The sequence below is a fragment of the Equus przewalskii genome, chromosome 2, assembly GCF_037783145.1.
Source record: "Equus przewalskii isolate Varuska chromosome 2, EquPr2, whole genome shotgun sequence".
NCBI classification, from domain to species: domain Eukaryota; kingdom Metazoa; phylum Chordata; class Mammalia; order Perissodactyla; family Equidae; genus Equus; species Equus przewalskii.
Window position 1 is genome coordinate 29,517,760 of NC_091832.1, and position 27,205 is coordinate 29,544,964.

At 55.0% G+C, this 27,205-nt stretch overlaps 1 protein-coding gene across 2 annotated transcripts in view; it reads right to left on the reverse strand.

The window, feature by feature from the left end:
* MAN1C1 (mannosidase alpha class 1C member 1) overlaps positions 1–27,205 on the reverse strand; it is a 135,065-nt gene that overhangs the window by 21,434 nt on the left and 86,426 nt on the right. For both annotated transcript variants that reach the window (XM_070610663.1, XM_070610664.1), the window contains 3 exons: positions 14,333–14,448; positions 11,526–11,606; positions 6,397–6,491 (listed from right to left, as the gene is read on the reverse strand). In XM_070610663.1, coding sequence (XP_070466764.1) covers positions 6,397–6,491; positions 11,526–11,606; positions 14,333–14,448 — 292 coding nt within the window. The remainder of the gene's footprint in view (positions 1–6,396; positions 6,492–11,525; positions 11,607–14,332; positions 14,449–27,205) is intronic.

Consider the following 27,205-nt stretch of genomic DNA (forward strand, 5'->3'; position numbering starts at 1 on the left):
GTCCCAGGAGCCTTCGCCTATCATCTCAGTTCACCCTCCCTGGGCGTCGGGGCTATGAACAGCCCCGTTTTACTGATGAGGACACTGAGGTCCATGAGACGAAGGGACCTGCTGAAGGTGATCTGAACGCAGCCTGTCTGACTTGCAATATTCTTCGTTTCTACCGTCAAGCAGCCCCTACCAGACTCGTGGACTCGAGGACAGTAGCAGAACTGCCTCGGTGACCAAGACCTGGCATACGCGCCATGTTATGTTTACAGGTGATCTCAGTGAGGCCGTCGGACCCCACAGATCACTTGATTTCCTCCCGCTGAAGGCCACCTGGCTGCTCGTGTGGAGGGTACCGGCTAGGGTTGAATGGGGGTGGAAGAGAAGCAGGGGCCCCACTTGGCCCTTCCTCTCTCCTCGAACTCTCAGTGCTTCCCGAGGACACAGACTGGCCCCTGCCTGGAATTTTGTGGCACCCACACCTGCAGGGCAGGTGGCCCTGGTACGCCCACACCTGGAGCTCCTGGATCCGGGGAAGCCCCATGTCAGGAATAAAGCAGCAGGGCTCTTGGAGCAAAGGCTCCTCGCCCATTAACCACCCGCTTCTCATGGGCACCTCAGATAGTCAATGACATACTATTACTAGCATGGCCCGAGACCTCGGTGGAGAAGGATGTCAAACATGGCCTCCACGTGCTGAGCACCTCCGAGGAGGAAGAGAGCAGTGGCAGGGCCTCTGCCAGTGCTCCCAGCTGCCCCTTTTACAGATGAGGAAAACAAGGCACAGGACACGGACGTCACCCGACCGAGATCACACAGGAAGTAGCACAGCTGGGACCCCACCGCTGGTCTGACCCAGAGCTTGTCCTAGCCACCTTGCGGGCTGCCTCACTTTTAATTACAGAACAATCAGGAAAGACACTGCCTTCCCAGGCGCTTTCACTTAAAATCTCCCGGGACCTGCAGCCAAAAGGCGCGGGTTCGAGTTTGCTAGCTGAGCAGCCTTGAGCAAACCATTTCATCCTGTGACGCAGAGTGTCTGCATCCATCACACTGGGTCACGATAATACTGTCCCGTCTCCAGAATGGGGGTGGCCTTGGACAAGCTGCTTCCTCTCCCTGTGCCTTAGTTTCTGCATATGTATAGTGATGATCTTTCCTGTGGGACCTTTAGGACCACCAGGGGTACAGGGGTCAACCTCGCTCTGCAGGGAGGTTGTGGAGGAGAGGGGGTGAAAACAGCCAGGTGGAGTGAGCTCCCCCTACTTGTAGGGCCTCCAAGGTGCAGTTAGCGTGGGCTGGGCTGAGGGACTGGCTCTGCAAGGGCCTCCCGGGAGCCCCTCGACTTCCCTGCTGCAAAGGCTCTCGCTCCCCAGGAACTGCCCCTGTCTGTCCCTCTGTCTTCCAGGAACAGGACCCAGGAAGGCAGGTGTGGGTGGGGGAGGTCACGGCATGCCACCTGAGGGGCACTGCCTTTTCCGGTGTGGGCTGGGGCTCCCCTGAGGCTGCCATTCTCCTCTCTAAACTCTGTTGTCCGACCTGGATTTGGTTTCCAGGGAAGTCAGGAAACTCATCAGTCTCCCAGCTTCCGGAAATAAATGGAGGACTCGAGTGTTAGGATCTTTTGGAGCAGGTGACCTCAATAAACGTGGAGCCGACCACTGGCCCCTTCTTCCTGTCTCCACTTTCTGGGTATTTCCCTGACCTGGGGCAAGTAGGGAGGGATGGGTTTGCACAGAGAGGGGAAACGGGGTTTCCGGATAATAAATAAAACAGCTTGCATTTATTGAGGCACCACAGATGCCAGACTCTCGGGCAAGCTGTTTGCATCTGGACTTCGTTTACAGCCCACAAGGTAAAGTATCATTAATCCCAAAGTGCGAAGGAGGAAACTGAGGCTCAGAGAGTCAAGAGAGTTCTTGAAGGTCAGAGCCTGTAGGAGTTTGAGGCGGGATTCACTTCCCTAAGGGGTCTCCCACTCCAACTGCCGGACATCCACCCAGAGGGAAGGGGGGGCGGTACCCGCTCTCTCCCTCTTCCCCCTAGGCCAAGCGAGACTCCTCTCTTCAGCCTGCGATCTCAGTGGGAGCGGTGGGTACCCGCAGAGGGTTTCCTGAATAACCGATGCTTCCTGCCCTCGCAGAGAAATTCAAGGTAAAAAAAACCACCGGCCACCCAGTCATCTTGTGTTCTCATCTTTCCCCACGAGCCTCTCCTTCCTCCCTGCCAACACTCACCCTCCCAAGTGGACTCCTGTGGTGGAGCCACCCAGCAGACGGGCGGAGGCAGCGCTGGGCAGAGGCGGCCAGTGGCCGGGCCCTCCCTCTCTCCTGCCTGGCTTCAAATGCTGGCTCCTCCAGTTCCCAGCTAGGTGACCTTGGGCAGGTAGGTTGGTTAATTTCTCTAGAGCTCAGTTTCCTCATCCATTAAATGACAGTACCCACACCTCACAGGGTTATTGTGAGGTATAACTTATGTGTGTAATTCCTGTCAATTTTATCCTTATGTAATTACGCACATGTAAATTGTGTTGTTAGAGTTGAGTTCCTGATATGTACCAGAGAGCTGTGGTTTCTTATTTTATCTTCAGATTCAACTTCAGAGGTAGACACCATGATCCTTATTTCATAGGTGAGGATACTCAGGCTCAGAGAGGGGGAGACACTTTTCCAAGGTCACACAGAAAGTGATAGAGCCAGTAGAGCTGAATCTAAATCCAAATCTTAGGTACTTTGTGCTGCAAATGCATCTGTTCTGGGCAGCATCCAGAGACTAGGAGGCCTTCTGACCAGCCCTCTGAGGCAATGGGCTAATGGAAGCTCTGCCCTCTGCTTCCCTCCCAGGCTTTTAAGCCTGCAAGTGGGCGTGGAGCCTGTGTTCTCCCTCCTTGGTGAGAGGGGCTGCTCCACAACGCCGCTTCCCTGCCCGGCTAGAAGCTGTGTGTGTGCCTGTGTGTGCACTCATGTGTACAGTGTAATCATCACCTTTGGAACCAGGCAGACCTGGATTCTAATTCTAACTTTGCTGCTGTGTGACTTTGGGTAAGTTACCTCACCTCTCTGAGCCTCAGTTTCTTTGCTGGTAAAATGGGGTCCATGTGGTTGTGAGGTTGAAGAGAGAATCCATGTCACATGCTCACATCATGCCTGGCACACAGTGAACGCTCAATAAACATTCACAATTATTAAGATGTGTATATCTGTGTGTGGCAGGGGCACACATACATAAATGCACATTTGTGTGTGAAGGTGTGCATGTATGTATACACACAAGAGTGCGTGTGACAAAGGTGAGCTTGTGTATCTGAGCCTTTATGATTTGAATGGGTGGCAGCAGAGTGTGTATGCGTGTGTGAGGCTGTGTGTGAGTGAGCGAGAGACTGAGTCAGCTGCAGAGGTCCTTGGACTGGCCACTGCCACTCTCCCGGACAGTCCAGTGTCCCTGCAGCTCCCAGGTCACGGCTGTCCCCGCCTCTGCCTCCCCGGCCAGGCTGCACAGACACACCTCCTCAGGGGGGAGGAGCAGTCACACCCCCTCGGGGCCCACCGCCTCTCAGGGCTCCCCTCCCCTGGCTGTTCTCAGGCTGGGCCTAGTTATCTACTCCTGCTGCTGGCACCCATGTCTCACCCTTCTCCTCAGAGCTGCCCCAGCCAGTCCCGCCCAGAGCAGGGACTGCAGTGTGTGCCCCAGCTCCCACCAGTAGGCCCTCTCAAAGGGCACACTCAGCGCCACGTGGGCCACATCCATCCCTGACGTTCTCCCTGGTGGAACACGGAGGCATTTTTAGCAGCAGACTCTCTTATCTAGAAAACGAAAGGGAGGTGCTGCCGGGAAATATGCACATACACACATATACAGCACCAGCAGAACGCAAACAGCCTAAAAATAAGCGCACTTTCTTAATCAGAAACGTCAGCATCAGGTCCGGGCTCTGAGGGGCATGGGTAAGGCAGACAGGCCAGGCTGCGGTTTGTAGGGCCTGAGGTAGGGGACAGGTCCACGCACAAGGGAGGGAGGGATGCCTCAGCTAAGGTCCTATCCCAGACCCTGGGCGGCGAGGCCTGAGACGCTGCATCTGGGAGAGGGAGCCAGAAAGACAGCGTGTTTGCATCTCGGCTCCCTGACAGCCGGCTGTGTCTCTGCAGGATCAGTGTTTGTGGGAGAGGAACCTGAGAAGAGATCCAAGTGTCCAGCTCTGGGGAAGCAACCCTGGCACTGGGAACAGGATTCGATTGGCCCTGAGGGCCCCTCCGTGGCCCATGGTGCAATTTGAGTGAGGTCACACCCCAGGAATGCTTCTGGACCACAGAGACAGTAGGCGAAGATGCCGAGCAGGGCTAGTCCCCTCCTCAAGGCCCAGGACGGGCTAATGAGGCAACTGAGGCCGACCTTAAGCGTGGGACTTTCCCAGCACAGAGAGGGCACCGCGGGCACTCCGCCAGAGCCCAGGGTCCCTGCGTTCCTCCAGCATCGTCCTCCTCCCAGGCAGCTGGCAGAAGCTACTGCTGGACTGAGAGCCCTGAGATAAGAAATCAGTTCAGGGGATGGAGCCGGGGAGTCCAGAGCAATGGAAATATTACAGCCCTTCTCCCAGGCCCGGGGTTGTAGAAAGGCCTGAGGTTGGCCCCACAGAGCTCCCCGAGGATGCCCCAGAGGGCTCCCTGGGGCCTTCTGCAGTGTCTCCCCGGGGGTCTGCTTCATGAGGGAGGGAGGGACTCAGGAGTTAAGAGCAGAGCTTTCGATCTGTAACAAAACGGTTTAAATCTTGGCCCCATTACCCATTGTCTATAAGACCTCGGGCGGTTTCTCCATCTCTCTCTGAGACTCCCTGTGAATAATGGGGGTAATATAAGCACCTGCCCTCAGAGGCTGGCTGTGAGTATGTCTGGCGAGGGAACGAACGGAAACCCTCAGCACAATGCCAGGCATGGAGCAGTTGCTCACTAAACGGTAGGAACAGGGTCGTTACTATTCATCTTTCATCCTGCACACAGCACCTAGCACAAATATTTGTCAAAGGAATGAGCAAGAACTGGACACGGCTTCTGCCCTTGAGGAGCTCCCAGGCGGTGGGCGAACGTGGAGGGGAGTGCACCGAGGCCTCATGGAAGAACATGAAGTGCCTGGAGGCCAGGAGAGGCTAAGAGGCTTCTGCTTAATGGCGAAGGTAGCCCTTGAGCTGGGCTTTGACGGCCAGGGGAGCTGGAGGGAAGGGCGATCCGTGGAGGAAGAGAGTGAGGGAAGGCAAGACAAGGGGGCACACTGCAGTCCCCAGGGGCAAGATGATGCATGTTCTTCAACGCATCTTTAAAGCTGGATCTTAAAGCTGGCTGGGCGGTTAGTTCTCTCGACTGTGACCCCATCCTATCCCCTCTGGGTTTCGGCCGCCACAGCTGGAAAATGAGTGGCTATAAAACCACTCCCACCCCCATGAGCAGGAAGGAAGCAGCACGGGGTGTCGGGGGGGGCAGGTGGGCACCCCGAAGGCTCTGGAGCTGGACGGAGCTGCAGCCCTGGCGCACTCTTCCCGAGCAGGGTCCCCCAAGGTCGCGTCCACTCTGGCATTGTGACTTAGTGATGCCCAGAAAGACTCTGTCTGGTCCACACACTGGGTGTGTGATGGGATGACGCAAGCGGCCAATAAAAATCAACGTTTCACAACAGAGCCAGCAGAAAGCAGCATTACCAGGGTTTCTTTGATTAGTGGGACTACATGCGATTTTTTTGGTCTTATCCAACACTTTTGGTATAATCTACATTTTTTGCAATGAGAATTTATTCTTTATATAGAGGGGAAAATTTCAATACATATTTTATTAAAATGGAGTTGGAACTCCTGGGTACGTGTCCTAGAACGGTCAGTTACTGGCTTACGTGACCCCGGCTCGGGCCTTCACTCCTCAGTGTCTGTGCCTCCATGGGCTTGACCCTCCCAGAAGCCCCTCTGGGTTCCGACACTGGGCTCCTGAGACCCAGCCCTGCCAGGGACGGAGGGTAGGGGTTGGCAGACCAGGGTCCCTCTGCCCTGGGTCCTGAGACCCCCCCCAGCAGCTTTGGGTGCCTCCTCATGGTGGGAGAGTGTGATGTGCCCACTGGCTCCTGATGTGGGCTGGGAAGGCGGGTGGTTGGGGCACACCCGGAGGGCTGTGCGTCACGGCAGTGCAGTGGGACGACCTCAGAGGAACAGCTGCCCCCTCCCCATCCCCGGAAGACCAGGCCTGTGTGGCCTAAACCCTGAGAACGAGGTTTGGTGACACACACCGGCCCAGGAGAGCCCTGGGCTAAGGCTAGCTTTCACCATGCCCCTGACTTGCTGTGATTCCCAAGGTGGTATTGTCATCTCCCTGTGCCTCAGTTTCCACACAAACACAGCCGAAGCCACAAGTGGGAAACCAGAAGGCATCCTACCTTTTGAAGTTCACAACGCCTTTTGGGATTCCCGTGGGGGTGTTGAAGGCTGGCAGGAGTTTCTCTCCCAGCTTGATGGCCTTTATTCGGAACACCTGGAAGGGTCAAAGGGCATTGTGAAAAGCGGCTGGGTAGGGCACCATCACTGCAAGGAGCTGCTCCCGCTGGCAGATAAACCCGCCAATGCTGCCCGGCCCAGGAGGGGAGGCTGCACGAATTCCTGGCTTGTGCCCTCAGGTGAGGCATCTCTCCGAGCCTCAAGTGCCTTCTTCATAAAAAGGACAATATTGCCTTCCTCAGAGTGCAGGGAGGAATGAAAAGCAGGTAATAGTTTTGTTTGTTTGTTTGTTGAGGAAGATTAGCCCTGAGCTAACTGCTGCCAATCTTCCTCTTTTTGCTGAGGAAGACTGGTGCTGAGCTAACATCCATGCCCATCTTCCTCTACTTTATACGTAGGACGCCTGCCACAGCATGGCTTGCCAAGCAGTACCATGTCCGCACCCAGGATCCGAACCAGCGAACCCCGGGCTGCTGAAGCAGAACGTGCGAACTTAACGGCTGCACCACCAGGTCGGCCCCAGTAGGTAATAGTTTTAAGGCCCTCACCGCCGTGTCAGACCTGTGACTGAGGCTCAGGGACCAAAGCTGAGATTAGGGGTGACCACTGGGAAGGTGAGGCAGTCAGGGCAGTGGGTCACCAATGGTTAGTGTCTGCCCACACTGCTGGACCAGGACGTCACATCACAGGCTGAGTGTGTGGGAAACGAACTTGGACAGCGTGTAATGAGCACTGGACTGGGAGCCCAGACCCCCACCCAGGGTTCCCATCCTGACTCCACAACTTGGCTTCTGTGCACTTCTCAGCAAACCACTGCCACCGCACGTGTCAAACCAGGGGAGTCTTTCCCCTTGACATCCTGGCTCTGCCCACTGTTCCCACTTACAGAGGGAATGAACAGAGAAGGTGACTGGCTCGTCCTAAACCACCCATGTGATGGCAAGGGAGCCACAGCGGGTCCCAGCCTCAAGGCCCCTGCCTGAGGCTAGGACCCCCTCGAACTACCCTTCTGAGTAATTCAAAAGGACCTGGGGTCTTCTGACTCAGTACTTTCCCTCCTAGGAATTTATTCTAAGGCAACAGACAACCTTAGATGTTATAAAAAATAACCAAGGCTGTTGTAAAAATTTAACTTTATGGCTATTCATTCCAGCATTGTTTAAAATAGTGGAAACAACAGAAATACTCTATTATAATAGAATAGCAAACTATATATTCTATTTATCTACTATAAATAGAAGTATCAAACAATTGGTTAGTGGTTAAATTACAGCTTCCTCTAATGGAATACCATATAGCCACTGAAATCATGTTGTAGAAGGATATTTAATAGCCAAGAAAGGGTTTATAATCTATTAAGAAAAAAATATTTCAAAATAGTGTATTTCAACTTTTGTAAAAATTACGTGCACATGGATGTGAGAGAAAAGGATGGGAAGAAAATCCACCAAAATATGAACGATGGTCTCCTCAGAGCGGTAGGCTCATGAGGATTTTTATTTTCTTCTTTTGGCTTATCTCTATTTTCTGTGTTATTTTTATAATAAAAACAATCTCACAATAAAGGTGATTTATCTTTTAAAAGATGAGATGCCAGTCCCTAAGCAAGTGCTCCTGGTGGGACAACACACACTTCCTTTCGGATCTGGAGGGTGACCCCATTTGCTGACCTCCTGCATGTGTCGTTGCAAAACAAAGTCTTGAGGTCCCCCCCTCCCAACACGTGCAACTTAGAAATGCGCAGGCAGCTGTCCAGGGACCGCAGTGGGGGAGGAGTTTGCGACCCCTACAGGGGCTGTGGATGGAGGACTGGGAGGGGCAGGTGTGGTTCTCACTTAGGAAGGGAGGGAGGGAGAGGGGAGAACCACGCCCAGGGCCTGGCGGGGATGCGAGAGAGAAGAGGGTAAAGTCAGTGCCAGACAGTGGGTCCAGCTGTGGGCACAGGGGTCGGATCCCTGGGGGCTTTCTAGAGTCCAGAGTTCACAGCCTCGCATCACCCCAGAAGCCCCCGGGTTAGCAACAACAAAGGGCTCTCCTCTGAGGCTCCTGATGGAGGCTGAGCACAGAAGCATGAAGGAACCCACCGGAACCTGAACCTAGACACCAAGGCTCTGGCCGCGCTTTGCCCTGAGGCCTCCGAGCTAACTCTTCCTGAATGCTCCTATCTACTGGCTGCACTGCAGGCCTCCACCACCCCAGGGAGGGTGCTGGGCGAGCTCATGTGCACAGGAGTGATACCACTGGGAACAGCAGACCACTGGTCCCCCTCACCACCTTGGAAGTGAGGAGGCATGCCAGCTCTTATCTACGTGATCATCAACCCTTGCAACGGCTGGTGGGGAAGGTGTTGCTCCACTTTGAGGATGACTGAGGACCTCTGAAACTGAGTCTCAGAGAAGCAGTTTGCCCAAGCTGTGGGGCAACTAAGTGGCTCTTTTCCGGGACCCCAAGCTGCCTCTCCAACACAGAGATGCGGCCTCAGACAGCCACTGCAGGCAAAGGGCAGTGGGCCGGTGCTTCCAGAACAGAGGTGAGAAAAACCAGCAAGAATTCTACTTTGTAGATTGGAAAGGGCACTGGCCTGGGAGTCAGAACCTAGGTTCAGATCTTCCCGCTTAGCAGCTGTGTGACCTTGGGTGAGCCACGTACTGTCTCCGAGCCTCATCTGCACAATGAAACACTGATATGTCCCCTGGCTGCTTCACAGGGTTCTTCTAGAAATCAAATGAGAGAATGTATATAAGTGAATGTGCCATATAAACTGTAAAGTGCTGTGGTTATGCTTGATAGTCTCCTAGAAGTCTCAGTAGGACTGGCCTACCCAGCAAGAGCTTCTCCTTCCACAGGTTCCCTCTGAAGCAGATAGCCCTCAGCCCAGCAAGGGGTGTGGGGTCTCCTCTGCCACTCATTCCACAAATATTCGTGGGAAATTTTTAAAAATGGAAAGACCCATTCCATAGGCACCCACCATGTGCAAGATCGAGGACTGACAGAGGAGGGAAGCCTCCGTCGAGTGTGGCTAAGCCCTGGTGACAAGCTACAAGCCTGGCCCAGGGTGGAGAGGCCGCAGCGTCAGGAGTCAGCCCAAAGCAGCCGTCAGGGACTGTGGGGCCTGAGCAAGTTACTGCTCTCCGAACCTCTGTTTCCACATCTGCAAATCGGTGACAACACCCACCTCATGGGCTGTTTGAGGAGCAGGGAGAATGTACACGAGCGGCAGAGTATCTGTCGTGGGGAGGGGCTGGGGGGGCAGAGGCGGATCAGGAAGGCATGGCTGGAGCACAGGGGCTGAACCCTCAGGAGCTGCCCGCTCAGGGATTCTGAGCGACTGGGGCCTCTCCTTGGTCCTTTTGAACTACTTCTAAGTCACTGGTGCTCCTATCCACACCCCACTGTCTGGTCTGCATCCTGGAAAGCCAGGCTGATGGTCCCTCCTAGCGAGCCAAGGCCCCAAAACAGGTTCTTGGAGTCACACCCACCCTCAGAGGCGGGAAGGAGGCCCGAGCATCAGGCCTGAGCAGCGCTAGCTCCTTCCTAAATCGCTGGCACCCACACCAGCCCCTGTGAGCCCCGAGCTGCACGGCTCCCTCCTCCTTCCCCACATCCCACGTCCACCTCCCCACGAGCTGGACGGGAGGCTGGGCAAGGGCCCGTGAAGAACACTGATGCCTTTTTCTGCTCCATATGTCATTTTCCTGTGCTGGGGTTTTCAAATGAAATCCAGGCCTCGGGTGGCTCACAGCCCAGGGCTCCCATCTACAATTGTTTGGGGACAAATTGGTACAACCAGTAATCTCTGCTGAGGAGATTATGCTTGATGGAGAGAGGCCTGGAGCGACTGGAGAGAGAAAGAGCACGCCTTTTGCCTCTAACCCTTGGCTTCAGCCGCTGCTGCCTTAAGTTGAAGGGAAGCGGAAATGGCTTTCTCAGACAACAAGCCAACAAGCCGCAGAGGTGAAGAGGGAATTTTCTGCAGCTTGCTCTCCTCACCTCCAGGCTCCCCACCGGCAGGGGGCCAGGGATAATTATTTGTCTCTGGGTGGACAGAGCAGTGGTCGTGCTGGGCAGCGCGGCCCCTCTGGGTAACAGAGAACACAAGTGACCAGTGACCACGTCCTGGGGACCCGGCCAACCTCACCACCAGATCCTTGGGCTGTGCCTTCACGGGAGCTTACAAGGGGCTGAGGAAGCCCCCCATTTCTACAGAGCTCCGCGCTTCTCAAAATTCTCTTGCAGTGCAGAGAACATGGGCTTTGGAGCCGGTCAGCCCTGGGGTCAAATCCTTTCCTTCCTGTCCCATTTCACAACAGCTCTTTGACCCAAGGGGGATTAGGATCATCTCCATGGTAGGGAAGGAAGTGAGGCCCGGGGATGAGAGAAGGGCACTCCTCAAGGTCACAGGCAGTTGTGGGGTGGAGATGAGGCCCAGGTTTTCTGACTCCATGCCCAGGACTCTGCCTTCTCACCTCACTTCACAGCCCTCCTTCTGGAAGCCAACGCGGCTCACCTGAGGCCAAGGTCTCACATTGACAGCATGTGACCAGCTTGGCTGCCCCAAGTTCCCTGTTGCCCCCCTGAGACCTGGAGCCAGCGTCTGGCTGGTGGCTGGCCCAGGAGGCGCAGGCAAGAGATGGCTGTGGAGTAGGACAGGGCCAAGGGGCCCCAGGGGTGGAAATGGTGAAATAATGGTCTTGGCTTTGTCAGTCTGGAGAACCAACACCTCCAAAAACCAGTCCAGCAGCTCCACAAGCCTGAACCGAGCCCAGTTATTGCCGGGTTCCGTGAGAGGGGTTGCGCAGCTGGGCGAATAGACGCAGTGGTTGCCCTTAGAGAATTTACTATCAACCGTGAGAGCCAGTTGGGCTCACCTGGGCAGCAGAATGGCCGCATCAGGCAGAAGAGGAGGAAGACTCTGCAGGTGGCATGGTGGAGGGGAGGGGGGACGTGGGTGGCCCTGGGCAAATCCCCTCGAATCCCAGATTCCTCACTGGTGAAATGAGGAGTTGGGATTGGATGTTCTTCAAAGCCCCTTCCAGCCTGGATGGTCCAGCGCCTTGAAGGGCCAACTCACCTCTTCCCCCGTCAGGTAGAAGGCTGAGAGGAGGCCTCCGATGTACCGGATGTTCACCTCAAACAAGGATGCTTCTCCGCTCTGTAGGGCAGAAAGAAGGGGGGAGGGGGGAGGGCGGTGGGGACACTTGTGAGATGCCCACAGGGCTCCCAGGGATAGCGGGGCCCTTGAGACAGGCCACTGCCCCTCAACCCCAAGGATCTGGCCACATGTGTGCCAGGCTCCAGGGCCTTGCCCAGCAGGCCAGGCGATGCTCCACGGCGGCTTTCAGGGCAAAAGGCGAGAGGGATCAACACCTGCCTGGCTGCCGCTATTGCACATTTACAGCATTCCAAATAAACACTGGGTTTGGCTTCCTTCCCCAGCCCTTGCCCGAGGCCATCGGGACAAAGTTATGCCTGGCTGCTCTCCAAGGCACTCAAGAACCGGGTGGGGAGCTGCGGGCTGAAGCTTAGCCCGAGGGAGGCATATTCTCCACCAGTCTGGCTGCTTCCCTTCCCCGAGGGAGCCCCTGGGCTGAGTAGGAGGGTGGTGTGGCCCTTCCTCAGGGTGACAGGGCAATGGAAAGGTTCTCAGAGGAGGTTCTGGGGCAGACAGGGCAGGCTGAGGCTGAGAGGAGGGGGTGCCAGGCAGAGCCTTGTAGGCAACCAGCGATTTCTCAGCCTCGGCTCTGGAGCCCTCAGGGCATGCCCACGCTCGTCTTATTCACTGATACTTTCTTTCTGAAGTCTGGAGCAAATGAGGAGTGTTGGGGCATCATGCCAAGCGGGTTAAAATCCCACCTGAGCCACTTACTTGGCTTTGGGACTTTGGGCAAGATATTTAGCCTTTCCCTGCCGAGTTTCTTTATCTGTAGAACAGAGCTGACAATGCTTCCTGCGCAGGGCGGACATGAGATGAAGAGTGATGCAGGCGATGTGCCCGCCTGTCCCAGCCTTGCTCCTTTAAGGTGCCTGTTATTACCTCCCTGGCCCCCGAGGGCTCCCCTGGGCATGCTTCCCACATCAGGTCCTTTATTACTGATAACAACCACCATCACGCCTTTATGGGGAGAGCTTTTCCATCAACCGAACGCTGTTAAGCCTCTAGCTCTTTTTTTAAATTTATTTTTAATTTTTTTCTTTTTCAGTTTTTTGGTTTTTTTTTTTTTTTTTTTTGAGGAAGATTAGCCCTGAGCTAACACCTGCCAATCCTCCTCTTTTTGCTGAGGAAGACTAGCCTGAGCTCACATCCGTGCCCATCTTCCTCTACTTTCTATGTGGGACGCCTGCCACAGCATGGCTTGCCAAGTGGTGCCATGTCCGTACCCGGGATCCGAACCGGGGAACCCCAGGCTGCCGAAGCAGAACGTGCACACTTAACCACTGCACCACCAGGCCGGCCCCAGCCTCTCTCCCTTTTAGCCTTACAGTGCTCCTGAGGTGGTCACTCCCATTTTTCAGATGGGAAAGCCAAGGCTCAGAGAGGGGGAGTGACCACATCTTCCTTTCTTCCAGGGGCATTCCCTAACCCACCCCTGCCTGCCTGAATGTTACCAGACTCCCCTGACCCTGGCACCACCTGGCACCTTGGCAGCTGCCTGGTGCCCGCTCTCTATCCCCTGCGTAGGGGACAAGGTGGGCCTATGAAGACACCCGTTCCTTCTCCCACCTCTGCCTTTCTCCCACTCAATACAGCGGAAATGAGGGGATTCTAAACCTCCTCGCCTCACACTGACTACCAGAGGTCACAGTAAGTCTCAAAATAATCACAGTAATGAGACGATGATGCTGGCACTATGGCACATCTGTACTGGACTTGACAGGGTTTTAAATGCTTGTTACAACCCTCCATGGGACTTAGGCCTGCGAGTTAGGCATGATCACTGTCGCTGCTGTGTCCTTCCTGTCTTAGAACTGGGGAAGCCAAGGCTCAGGGAGGCTAACGACTTTCCCAGGCTGCCAGCCAAGCCAGGGAGGCTCTGTTGTGGTGTTGCTTCCAGCTTTCCCCGGTTTGTCTCCCTGCCCCGCTCTGCACTGACATGAGCTGCAGGAGCTGTCCCCATACGCACCGGGACTGTCCCACGGGGAGCCCCGGATGCTGCCTGACAGTGTGTTTTGATGTGACCCTCCCTCTATCTGTCTCCACCTCTTGCTCCCCAAATTCATCTAAACAGCTTCTCCCCATGGTGAGCTGAGACCTCCAGGATGGATCCGTTACTTCAGTCTGGGCTGGGAGATCAATGGGGTTGGGGTCCGGTATTTAAGGATTTCATGCCACCCAGACACATTACCGTCTCCTCCTTAAGGCCCTGATCTCTGACCAGGGATGCCTATGAGGCTGGAAACCAAGGGTCCGGGACCTGGTCGTGGGCCTCTAACCAGATGGCCTCCCAGCCCCTCTCTCAACAGGGCAGGACAGGGGGCCTCCAGGTTAGAGCAACTCAGAGCAGACAAGCCACTCCTCCCCTCCACAGAGTCACTTCCCCTGTTGCTGTTCTGTGCAATACATCCAGCCGTAGAAGGGACTTCCTGGGTGTGAGCAACATGCCTGGCACCCCAGAGAGTGAAAAGAACAGTCATGGCTGTCTTCCTTCCCAGGAGAGGAGGATAGGGTGATAAATACTCATGGGCCAGCCAGGGTTGGGGGGACGTCCCCCACCTTAAGGCCGGTCTCAGGAGAGGGGACTCAGCATGGAGTGACTGCTCTGCTGTGCAGCCTAGGGCCAGAGCCTCCAGGTCTCTGGGTTTCAGAGATGACAGCGTGGAGCTGGCAGCTGACCTCTTGGGTCCCTTTTGGCCCTAACACCCCAAGGGTCTGTGACTCACCACGTTCAGATGGAAGCTCTCTTCAACCCAGGCCTTGGCCTCCTGGAACTCCTCCTTCAGCTCCATGAGGTAGAGGGTGTCGAGGGAGTCAATGACTGTCGCTCCGCTGAGGCCTCCTGCAGGCACAGAGGGTGGAAGGCAGGACCCAGGGTCATTCCTATCCTTTCCATTCCCGACCACACAAGCCACCACTCCCAGGACCCTTGTAAATGCCTGGACAGGCGCCAAGGCCAAGGCTGGCCCAGGCATAATCCAGGGAGAATCTTGTGCCACCAGCCTTGGAAGGCGAGTCCCCCCATGGGCTGCCAGGACCCAGTGACCCCGCCACGGGCTGCTTCCTCCTCAAGGCAGCAAAGAGTGGGTGGCAGGCTGGAAGACCACATTCATGGGCTAAGCCATTTCCCAGACCTTGGTCCACTCTTATATCCACCAGCAAGTCAACCATCAGTGCTGGTTGGGTATCCACCACTCTTCTGTGATGCTGTAAGGAAGTTGAACTGGCATTTGGCCCACAAAATCCTAACAAATGTGCCAGTCCTTTGACTTTGCAATTCCATTCCTTATTTTATTCTAAGAAAAAAAAAAAGAGATGTTCATAAACATTTATCCAGGGAAGTATTTATTGCAATACCATATATAACAGGGAAAAGTTGGGAAAAAACGCCAAGTCCTGTAATAGGGGATTAGTTATATAAACTGTGTGTTTATTGAGGAGATATCCATGGGATCTGTTAAGTTAAATAAAAAGCTGGTTGCAAAAGAAAAAAAAAAGCACAGCATAATTTCTTTTCTTTATCGTAGGCCAAACGCGTCCGAGCCTGCACAGAACTAGTCTGGCAGGACATAATTCAGGCGTTATCTCCAAGCTGGGATTACAGGTGCTTTTTGATTTCTTCAGCTCATGGATTATTTGTATAATTAGAAGTTTATTTCCGTTTAAGAAAAAAAGGAAAGAAAGTTTGGGCAAAGAAACCCAACAAATGCACAAGCCAAAGATTCTGTGGCCACTCAAGAACGGTGAGGACACAAAGCACAAGCTACAAGGTGGCCCCTGCCACTGGGCCTGAGACTCTCGTCCTGGGAGTAAGGGCTGAGATCATCGTGCAGAATGAGAGTTTTCCACACCACACACTGGGCAGGAGAGTGAGGACGACGACCTCCCCACAGGGCACAACCAGAGCCCAAGTGGAGAGGCCTGTGAAGGAGGAAGGGAGGGAAAAAGAGATGTGGTTGGTGCCATCTGGAGGGCTTCCTGGAAGAGGAAGCTGCCTCCCACAAACTCCTTCCAACTACAGGCATTGCAGGCAGCAGCAGTTTTCTTTAGGGATCAGAATGTAGTTTAAGAGGAGTAATTGTTCCTTCAGAGTCCTCCTTGCAGAGGCTCAGAGCCGTGAGCATCGCAGGCTCCGAGGCCCCCAGAGGAGCTCTAGAGCTCGCCGACAGCGCTGAGCCCCACTTGAGTCTGAAGCACGGGCTTTGCGGGCACTCCTGCATTCAGAGTTAGCGTCGAATCTCCTTGATTAGTGCTTCCCTAACTGCTCACTTGTGTCAATTTTGGAGGCAGACAATCCCTCTGAAACTCACACACTTACCCACCCCTCTGGGCCAGGCAAGGTCTGATAAAGGGCACAGCCTGGAAAAGGATGGGAGGGCGATCAGGAAGAGGCTGGGAGAAAGATAAGGCTGGAGGTTAAAGAATCCATTTCCAGCAGGGAGGGTTTAACAAGGAAGAGAGGAAGGAGGGGAGGGCTGGGGAAGTGAGGGCTTCCCAACGGAGTCCTGCGTTCCTGGATGCCCTCAGTACTTGAGTGGAAGTGAATTTCCAGATCGTCAACCCCCACTACACTGAAGGATTGGTAGGAAAACAGACCCCCGTTGATCCTGGCTGCTTCCCCTGAACGTGCCAGAGGCTGGACGTGGTGCATGGGAACGCTGTACCCTCCGAGGTGCTCAGGCACCGGGGCACTGATGCACCACAGAAGGACAGAGACTGCGACATGCCCAGGCCACAGAGTGCCAGCCTGGTGTCCCACTCCTGGCTCTGAACCTAGGGCCCCCTCCTCTTATACCACAGGGTCTCAAACCTGATTTTTTAAGGTCCTGGAGGGATTTTCAAGATCTCGCTGCCCCACCCCTAAATTTCAAGATGACCCCTAGAGAGGGGTTGGGACAAGCCCAAGAATAGACCAGCGGAGGAGTGGCAACCCAGCCTGGGCCCAGTGTGATGTGTTTTCCACGACAGGAGTTGCCTCTCAGTTCCCTGTGAAAACAATTTCTGGTCTGATTGCAGCCCCACCCCACCCTGCGGGGGCAGGGGCCACTCTGGTCCCTGCCGTGCCGCTCGCTAAGAGAAGCCCCAGCTGTGCATTCTTCAAGGCCAAGGGAGAGGGGGCAGAGTATCTGATTTCCGAATCCTGCCCTGGGCTGGTGTTCCCACCTCACGGGCCCTCCTCCCCCTGGGCTGAGCCTGAGCCCAGGGCCCCAGGGCGTCGGCTGGGCCAGGAGGGCTCCTCGTGACCCGCTGTCCTTCCTGAATACTCCGGAGGTGGGCGGCTGAGAAGGCAGCTCGCTAAGAGATCTGTTGGCAAGGGTCTGCCCTGCTCTCAGGTTCCTGACTCCTTCTCTCGGTTGAGCTCTCACCCGTCTCCACCTACCACACAGCCGGGCTGCGGGCCAGCAAGGCACTCATTGGAAAGCCTTTCATTCCAGGCGAGAGGTTACCCGGCGGCCAGGCTGGCAGGGGAGAAGGCCTTATCCCAAATTCAACTCTATCTGCACCTGCAGCCGGCCTTCGGCAGCTCCCCTGGGGAAAAGACACAGGTCCATTCAGTAAACAGGCCCATGATTTATATGGAAAGAGCCAACCGGGCACAGAAGGCCAGCAGCCAGCTTGGACGCTTCACCGGGCCTGGGCCTGGTGCAGGTTCCAGGTTGGCCCAATCCCTCAGCTCCGAATCCTTGCTGTTCACAAAGGACTCCCTCCCCCTCCACTGGGGAGGGGAGGAGGGCAGGAGGCAGTGAGCTGTGTTAAAAGAACACAACTCTGGGTTCAAACCCAGCTTGGGCCAGCAACACATCTGCTCTAAGAGTCAAAGTTCTCAACAGTAAAATGAGGTTAAGACCACTGGGCTGGGGTACGAGGGAGCCACTGCAGGCTCCTGAGCCTGGATAAATGCATCACATATATGCCCTGTCCAAAGACCTCTGATAAGGACATCTGTACGTGCCTGGCACAGAGTGCTTGACAAATCAGTTCATTGCTCCCATTTCTGGGATCCCTTAGCTCACCTTGAAACACTGGCCTGGCCAGGGAGATGCAGGTTCAAATCCTGGCTCCATCACATACGAGCTGTGTGCCAGGGCAAGACACTGTATCTCTCTGAGCCTCATGTTCCTCACCTGCAAAATGAGGACAGTAGGAACCACCTCCTAAGGCTGCAGGGAGGGTTAAATGGGCAGTGGATGGAAAGAAGCTGGCACAATGTTGGTACATGTGAGCTTAACCCAATAAACAGAAGTGGGGCCCTCCTTGCCCCTGACTGGCCCTGGGCAGCAACTCCACCAAACCTTCTGTGGTCACTGAGGCCTTGCAGTCCTCCTGCATTGCTGGTCTCTCCCGGCCCCGCAGGGCAATGTGGGCACGAGACTGCAAAACCCTTGGCCCAACTTAAAGGGAAAGCACCACATGAGCCCTACCTGCTGCTGTGGCCATCGCCAGCCGTGACCTGGGTGTGCACCTGCCGCCAAAGGGCCTTCCTCCCTCCAGGACCCCTTTCCTTCCCCTGATTCACCCTGTACACTGTTGCCTGATCTGTCTTCCTAAAGCCAGATCCAGCTGTGTCCGTCCCCAGCTCAGGGACCTGCAGTGGCTCTCAGTACCCATGCAGTGAGGGGAGTGAAGCCTTTTGGGTGTGACTCTAAAGGGTCTGGCTAATCTCAACTCCTGCCAAGCTCTGCTTCCTAGACACACGTTGCCCACTCCCGCCTTCACACCTTTGCATGTGGGGTCTCCTGTGCCAGGAAAGCTGCTCTGTGCATCTGGGCATACTCAAAGCCCACACTTTCTTCAAGGTCCACTTCCCCCTGGCAGCCTTCCCTGATTCCACCCAGCCAGCCTCCTCCTGCCCAGAGAGCTCCCACAGCACTTTCTCTGGCCTCCACGCAGGCACCCACCACCCCCACCCTGCACTGTGGGCTTTGTCCCATCCTCTAACCACACTGTGAGCTCGAGGTCAAGGGTTCCCCCTGGCTCTCTCATACTCCTTCCCCACCTTGTGTCAAGCAGCCCCCAAGGCCAGAGCCCCCAACCCCAACAGGCCACTTGCTGTTCCTGCAGCCTCCTCACACGCCCCGCCTCCTGAGACTCTTCTAGAAACTCCACCAGCATCTGCCTTCCCACTCCTCCTCCCCCTGTGGGACTCTAGAGCCCACCCTGACGCCTCCCTGCCCATGAAGCCCCTGTGATCTCCCCCGAGGGTCCTCCCGACTCTCCCCCTCTGAGAACTCTTCGCTGGCCCCTCCAGGCCCACACGGCAGGCCCCTCCTCTGTGGACCCCCACCTCCAGTCCGAGCACTCCTCCATTCTTATCACACGATAAAGGAGTGGTCGCTTTACTTGTCCCTGTCCCCTGTTAGAACAGGGGCTCTGGTCCGCACCAGAGTCATCTCCACGCTCAAGAAACAGCTGCTGAGCGAAAGTGGGAAGGTGGGAGGGCAGGACAACAGGCTGGGCCGGCTCTGGCCACCTGCACCTACGCTCCCGGCTTCACGCTTGCTCTGCGCTGGATCTTGGCCTTCAGGACGCCCCTCTTCCCCTTCCTTCTCCTCCCAATGCTGAGGTCGCCTCTTCCCAGGCTCCGTGGCCGGTGGGCTCTCCCTCATCTCTACACGGATAAAGACCGGCTTCCCAGGGCTCTGTCTTTGGGTCTTTTCTCTTCTCCGTCCCTCATTCCCTTAGTGATCCAATCCCATCTCACAGCTTAAATACCATCCACATGCTGATGATTCCCAGATTTAAATTTCCAGCTAGGACCTTGTCCCCAAACCCCAGACTCACCTATCTGACAACTCTCCGCTCATATTTCCACTTGAGGTCCACAGGCATCTCATGGTTAACTTGTCTGAAAGCAAATCCTGCTCCTCCCTCCACACCTGTTCCTCCCAGCACCTTCCCACCTCCGGGGAGCTGTGGCCCTAAACCCTTGAGTCTGCTGTGTCTCTCGCCCCCACATTTGGTGCTGCAGCAAATCTGGCTCAATCTTTACAAGATTTCCAGACTCTGTCCACCTCTCACCTCCTCCGTGCTATCACCTTTAAAAATGCAAGTCATATCACCCCACTCCTCTGCTCAAAACCCTCCCATGGCTCCCATCCACTTGGAGGCCCGTGAGCTGGCCCTGGCTCCTCGGCCCCTGCCTGGCCTCTCCCTCCTCTCCAGTGGCACCCCGTTCCTGGAGCCCTCCAGGCCTTGGAGCCCTGGCCTTGGACTGTGACGGCTCTGCTGAAACAGCACCCCCACTGCTATCCCCTCACCCTTCACCTTCCTGAGCGCCTTTATCCCCAGGGTCGTCACACGAGGATCTGCCTCCCTGTTGGCGGTCTGCCTTCCCCTGGTGGCGCCGAAGCTCCTGGAGGGGAGAGCTCCGTTTGTCCACTGCAGTCCTCCACTGCCTCCAACACTTTCCAGCCCATCACAGGTGCCCGGTCAGTATTTGGGAATAAAGGGCCTCCGCCCCCTGGGCAGGGGACGCTTCGAGGGGGCTATGGCTCATTCGCATCTCTCAGTGCCTGGCTACGGTCTAGCACCCAGAGGCATTAAAGGTAAAACGTGTTGGTTGAACAGACTGAGCCCACCACATAGGCGTCTGTGGTGACCACGTCCAGGGCTGGAGCCAACAGAGGAGACCCTCCCACCAGGCTGCAGCCAGATCAGTCAGTGGGGCTGAGCACGTCCTCACCATTGCCCTGCGCATGCTGGTGTGTGCCAGCACCAGAAGTAAATTGTCATGTGTGTGCTGGTCTCTACAAGGGACCAGACCCCGGCTCCCATAGCCTCCTCCCTGGGGGCTGCCTGGACAGGAACCGCCCTATCCTTCTGGACTGAGTTTGTATCCCCTCTCCTGACTCTGCCATACTAACGATGAGGAGGTTTTTATGTGATGTTATATCAGCAAAGAGAAATGGGTCAGGCTGGGCAACATAAGCTCCAGGAAGAACATTTAGCAGGAAAAAAATCACCCAAGGCGTAGCCCATTACCTCTGTATCCCCACAGCCATAAACTAATGGTTGCATTTAATTTAATGATATAATCCACAGAGACTTTTCTTAATCTGTAAAGAAACAACAAAAATGTTTTTCTCAGCTTCCAAAGAAACCAATGCGGCTGTGTGGCAGGTTGTATTTCCCAAAGATAGCTGCACGGTATATGCCATCCCACGAGAGCAACTCTTCCCACGGCTCCTCTCCTTGAGCTGGGTGGCCCATTGTGACTACCTGGAGCAACAGGATAAAGCAGAAGGGATGATGTGCAAGTTTCCAGGCTCCAACCTTAAGAATCTGGCAGTTTCCACTCCCTGCCTCTTGGAATGCTGGCTCTTGGAACCAGCCACCAGAATGTGAGCAAGCCTAAGGCAGCCCACGAGAGAACACATGGAGAGGCCATGTGTATGTTTTCTGACTGACTGCCCATCGGAGGGCCCCCGCCAACAGCCAGCATCAATTCCAGACGTGTGAATGAAGAAGGTTCCAGATGGTTCCAGTGGTCAAGACACCCTCAGCCTTCAAGCCTTCCCAGCTGGGGCCCCATACACTGTGGTACAGAGACAAGCTGTCCCCATTGTGCCCTTTCTGAATTCCTGACCCAGTGAATCTGTGAGCATAATGAAATAATTGTTTTAAGCCACTAAGTTTTGAAGTAATTTGTTATGCAGCAGTAGCAACTGGAATGTTCTGTCACATGGGTTTCTAGGAAGATTAATTAAAGCGATATCCCCACTACCCCAAAGCACATTGTTTGGAAACCACATCATCTTGTATGGCGAGGTCTGGCCGCATGCAATCCTTTCAGGGATTAGGCCCTCTCCACTTCTCTCAGGTCTGGTTTTTCCCCTCCAGTAGGCTGATTGTTTCCAGGCAAAAGTTTTTCGGAGCCTCTGGAAGGACTAAAGATATTTTTTAGGAATTATTCCTAGAACCCAACAGAATGCTCTTACTATAGGCTGATTAGTAAAAGACGATCAGATGTGACCACATCACTGTCCTTTGTAAAAGCCCTCAGTGATGTCCCTGTTCTCCGAGTTCAAAGTCCTGGCGCAGTGGGCAGGGTGCCCGTGGTCCAGGCCTTGGCAACCTCTCCAGCCTCACCTCTCTACTGCTTTCCGCATGTGATGCTGTTTCCACATCAGACCACCAGCAGCTCCCCAAACGCCCTGGGGTGTCTGCCAACATGGGTCTCTATGCCTGGGATGCCTTCCCTTCCCGAGGTGGCTTGGTAAACACCTACTCATGGTTCTGGCCTTGGCTCGAGCTTCCCTCAAGGCATTCCTGACATACCAAGCAGATCTGACGGTCCCCCCTTAGCAAGCCCGCCTGCCCTGCTGCAGGGGCTCTGTCACAGCGCTGCCTGCACTACGTCACACATCTTTGCTTACATGCCCGTGAATCCCAGGGGGCAGGGGCTGGACCCGACTCTTCCCAGTGGCCCCAGCATCCATCCCCAGGCCAGGCACCGAGAAGGAGAATGAACGACTGTTGAATGAATGAGCGACTAGTGGAAACGCCCACAGCGCTTTCTTAGGGATCGCCAAACACTTTACAAGGCTTCTAGGCCTCGAGAAAAACACACCACCCACAGCAGTGGCCAGCTATCCAAGGAAAACACGGTTGGAGGGACGAGATGGGCAGCTGCAGACGTCAGCGCCTGGTGGAACTAATGGCTTCCTCCGCCCTTCCCAAACAGATGCCACGCTGTGCTGCCACAGCTGGCTGGAGGAGGTGTGGCGTGGCCGACGGCTGGACGAGGCCACTGTGACGAATGGAGGATATGGTTCACTAAAGCCATCGACTGGACGGGGCTCCTCGCTGGAAAACAGGGTGTGTTTAAAAATGTTAATGTTTTGTTTGTTTTTAAATAAGGGCTGCGGGTGCTGTCTGACCTGGAAACTAGTATTTAAAACTCCCTCTGACAGTGCTGTGGAGCCAGCTCTGAACTGCTTTTATCTCAGAAAATCTCCGAGAGAAGCAAAGGCAGATGGAGAAATGGGAGCCCAGGATGCTGCAGTGACATCTCAAAGACACACAGCAGCTCAGGGCAGAGCTGTAACCAGACACCACCTTCCAGACCACACGACCTTGTTTCCCTTTCCAGCTGTGTGATCTTGACCTCTCTGGGCCTCAGAAAATGGGACAATTAGGTTTCCTTTATAGAATGCCATGGCCAGCTCAGATGAATGTATACCAAGAACACTCAGCAGGCGCTCAGTACAAGAGAATTTGATACACCCAGCAACGGAGAGGTGCTCAGTGCCTGGGGCTATTATCATAAGGCTCAGTTCCAGCAGAGGAAGCCATCCCAGGGCCAGCAAAGCCAGGATCCTTTGCAGATCCTTGGCCTAGCAAGAAAGGATGGCACGGCCTTTGCGCCAGGCAGGCAGGCGAGAGCCCTCAGGAAGGCAGGACCAAGCTGGGCAGGCACTGTGTCATTTTTAACACACTTCTCACCTTACTGGGGAGACGAGCAAAAGCTGGAGCCCTTGGCTGCTCACCCCCAGAGAACTTAAAACCCCACTGCTGCTCTGGGCAGCTCCTGAGGGCAGCCCTCAGTCCCTCCACGCTCCGGCTTCTATCTGTAAATGAGATGACTGCTCAGTACCCTTCCTCTGCCTCCAGGGAGGGTGGACATCCCTGTCCCCTCAACCTTGGTCTTGTCCAGGTAACTTGCTTTGGCCTTGTGGTGGGTGGGACTTCAACTCTGCCCTTGACTTTCGGCTTGGCCAGGAGACTTGCCAGTGGGATTAGTGGACATGACTTGAACAGAGGTCTGGAATAAGCTTGCATGGGTGGGCTTCCTCCTGCTTTTCAGCAGGAGAAGAACAAGCCTCGAATAGCCACTGGTCCGAGAAAGATGAGAGACAGGTGGAGCAGACCTGGACCCAGCTGAGCACAGCCTAGATAAACCAAACTCCAGCCTACCTACAGCCACATGAATGAGAAATAAATAAATGCTCACTGTCGCCTGCCACTCATTGTGGGGTCATTTGTTACACAGCATGATTTTGGAAACAGCTGACTGATATAATGCCCTTCCAGCCCTAACTCTTAGTAGTCTCTTCGTGTTTTCCCTTCTCTAGCTAGACTACTGATTCTATGTGGTCCACTCTTTCTAGCCTTCCAGCCCTTTACTCACACTGTTCCCTCCACTCGGAACACCCTCCTCTAACCCAAAATGTCTCCACACATGTTCCAATCCAATGTCTCCTTTAAGTCCTAGAGAAAATGCTGCTTCCTCCATGAAGACGTCCCTGATTGCCCCACCTGGACCTGGTCCGCCTCCTCTGACTCTTTTATTGAAAGAACTGCTTTTCACAACTTTCATTATAGTCATCTGTGTCCTCTTCTCCAGTCTACCGCAGGCAGGGAGTGTGTTCAGGGCTGACTCTATGCCTGGTGGCTCTGAGCCAGCAAGGGCCCTGTGGAGTCTGGGCGTCACTGGGATCTGCTGAACGAAGGACTGGATAGCCTCCTCGCACTGCCTCATACCCAGATGAGGAAGCCACCCCGACTGTGCCCCTCTCCAGAGGCCGTTCCTACGTGGCGTGAGGTGCCGGGGGGGCAGACACCAACTCCATGATGCTCCGAGCCCCTGGCCCAGGGCAGACACCCACCCAGGTTTGCTTGTGGAATGTGGAATTCTCCCAAATGCCAACTGCCAGCCCCTTCCTCATGAGAGATTCCTAGGAGTAAGTGCAGTCTGCACTGACAGAGCGCTCGCTTAGTGCCAGGCGCCGTGCTGTAGGTTTCATACACATCGTCTTCTTTAAACCTCGAGCCAATTCTGTCACTGCCCCTCTGTCACAGATGGGAGAGCGAGGCTTCAAGGAATTAAGTCACTTCCTCAAGATTTATTCATTCACCCAAAAACATATTTTTGAGTGCTCAGGGCGTGCGTGGTGCTGGAGCACAGTGGGGAATGGACAGTCCCGGTCCCCACTCTCCAAGAGTTGCAGGTCTGGTCGGGGAGAAAGACACCAACCAGGTACACACAGACGACATCTAGTTACAAAGGAACGTGAGTGATAAAGGAAAAGAGAGCGGAACCGTGGCCAGGGGAGGCTCAGCACTTGAGCTGCTGCCTGAAGGAAGCAGAGGAGGAAAGAGGGGCTCGGGGCAGGCCAGGCAGAAGGCAGAGCGAACAGAACAGCCTGAGGCCGGGAAGTCTTGACGTGTTCGATCATGGAGCAGAGAGGAGGTCATAGGTAGTGAGAAAGAGGGAATGTAGCAGGCGGTGCAGGGGTGGGGCCAGGCCACACAGGGCCTAGAGAGCTCACAGAAACGCATGGCAATGGCTCAGGGACTCAATCTGACTGGCATTTTAAAGTGATCCTCTGGCTGCTGTGTGAAGAGTGACCTGGCAGGGGACCCAGGAGGGACCCCACATGGAATAATTCAGGGAGCTGTCCATCTTGGAGGTGAGTGCCCACTGGTCACTTACAGATGGGTGGGAGGGAGGCAGGGAGCATCTGGCCTGCACTTTGAGACCCCTCAAAGGCAGCTGGAGATGCTCCCCAGCCAGAAGGCAGAGGTTTCCCAGTCCAGGAACAAGAAGAATTAACCCAGAGCAGAGGTCAACATCACCCAGTTGCCGCACCTCAACCCCAGGGGGAGCCTCCAGCTGCCCTCAGGCCCCCAGGCGCAGAGTCACAATGCCATCTTAGATATACACTGTGGCCGCACAGAGCTATGCACTGATCATGGCAAACACGGCCGGTGGACTAGAGCCAAGAGGTACAGATGCATGGCTCTGATACCAAGATGAATGCTGATTATTGGAAAGGGGGAAAGAAGGGCAATCAAAGAGGCCCTATTCACCCCAAGAATAGAAAGAGACGGCAGAGGCAGTGCCGGGAGAGCCTGGTGCCGAGCTGCGCTCCAGCACAGGGTCCCGATGGGACGGCTGAGCCGGAGGGAACGGGCCAGCAGAAAGGGCCAGTCCCGGAACCACACTTACTGGCTGCCTTAGTTTCATCATCTGTACAATGATTGGAGCAACACCACCTCCACCTGCGGAACCATCATGAGGGCTGCAGGTCACAGAGCGTGAGTAAAACTCCAGATGCAGCAGCCGCCCATGGCTGGCCTCAGCCTCGGCCTCAGCGGAGATGCCAGCACGGCTCTCAGCTGTGGAGCCCGTGTGGAGGCAGACACCTGCTGGTGAGCGCCCCACAGGCAGCACCTCCTTCAAGCTTCCCAAGAAACCTACAAGGCAGGCACAATTTGTGTCCCTGTTTTACAGATGGGGAACCTGAGGCTTAGAGAAATCGTGTAAATTTCCCTGGGTTGAGAATGGGGAGCCAAGATTCAACTCAGGCTGGCTGCTTCAGAGGCTCTGTGTTTCACTGCTGTGCCATCCCGCTCCTGTGCAATTTCTGGGAACTTGGCCAGGTTCACAGGGTCTGAGAGGGTCCCAGGCAGGTGCCCACAGCCACGAGACCCTCAGGCTATCTCCTCAGGGTCTGACAGTACCTCCCGCCTGTGGGCTGGAGCAATGCCCCCTCTGTAGCAGGCACTGCCTGTGTGAGAGGAGCTGGGTGCCTCTCCCTGCAGGAGCCCTGCCGGTGATGCACAGACCAGTCTGGCCCTCTTCCCCCAGGAAGCCTTCCCAGATCCCCTCGAGGGGGTGATCATCCTCCCTACACCATTCTGGGTCCCACTGCTGATCACCTGGCCCAGGCTGACTCACAGGAGGGTCCATGTTGGTCTGTCTCTCTGACAGGCAGGAGCCCTGGGAGGCAGAGATCCTGCCATATTCAAAGAGCTTAGTATAATGTTGGGTGCTCAGTAGCTTTGGAGTAAAACGTATACTGAATTAACCCAGAGAGAGAACTGAGAAGCACCCGGAGGAAGCATGACCACGGCCAGACCGGGTGGCCCTCTCTCCATCATACCCACGATGGTCCCACCTGATTCCCTCCCAGCATCCAGTGAACAGGAGGGGACCGATCTGCCCTCCTCTACAGACCAAAGACCTTCCCTTTGCTTGGTCCCTAGGCCTCTTCCAGAATCTAATAGAAGCCCCCCCACTCCCTCCTCTTACCTGAAAGGGGCCTGCACACATTTTACAGTAACACAGGCTTCCCATCGCCAGAATTACCTGGGCTGACCACCTAACTGAGGTCGGGGGCAGGGGTCGTCTGTGACAGATTTTTATTTCCTACAACGGACGGGGTGAGGAAGTCATTCTAGAGTCGGAATGATATAGAATCAGATCATGTCTTGGCTGTTCCCAGCTGTGTGACCTCTGGTTAGCTACTTCACCCACGTGAGCCTCAACATCCTCATCTGTGAAATGGGGATCATGTCAGATCACGTGTGTTACTAGAGAGACTGGCAGTAGTCGGTGCACAGTGAGGTTTTCTTTTTCTTTAAATGTAAATGGACTGCAGGGGGTGCCTGTGAGTCACCTTTCATTTGATTTAATTTGATTTCTTTTAGAGGTAGCAGTGATAATGGAAAAAGCACAGGCTTCTTTGGTTTTTTCTTTTTAAACATTGGCACCTGAGCTAACATCGGTTGCCAATCTTTTTTTTCTTCTTCTTCTTCTCCCCAAAGCGCCCCCAGTACATAGTTGTATATTCTAGTTGCGGGTCCTTCTGGTT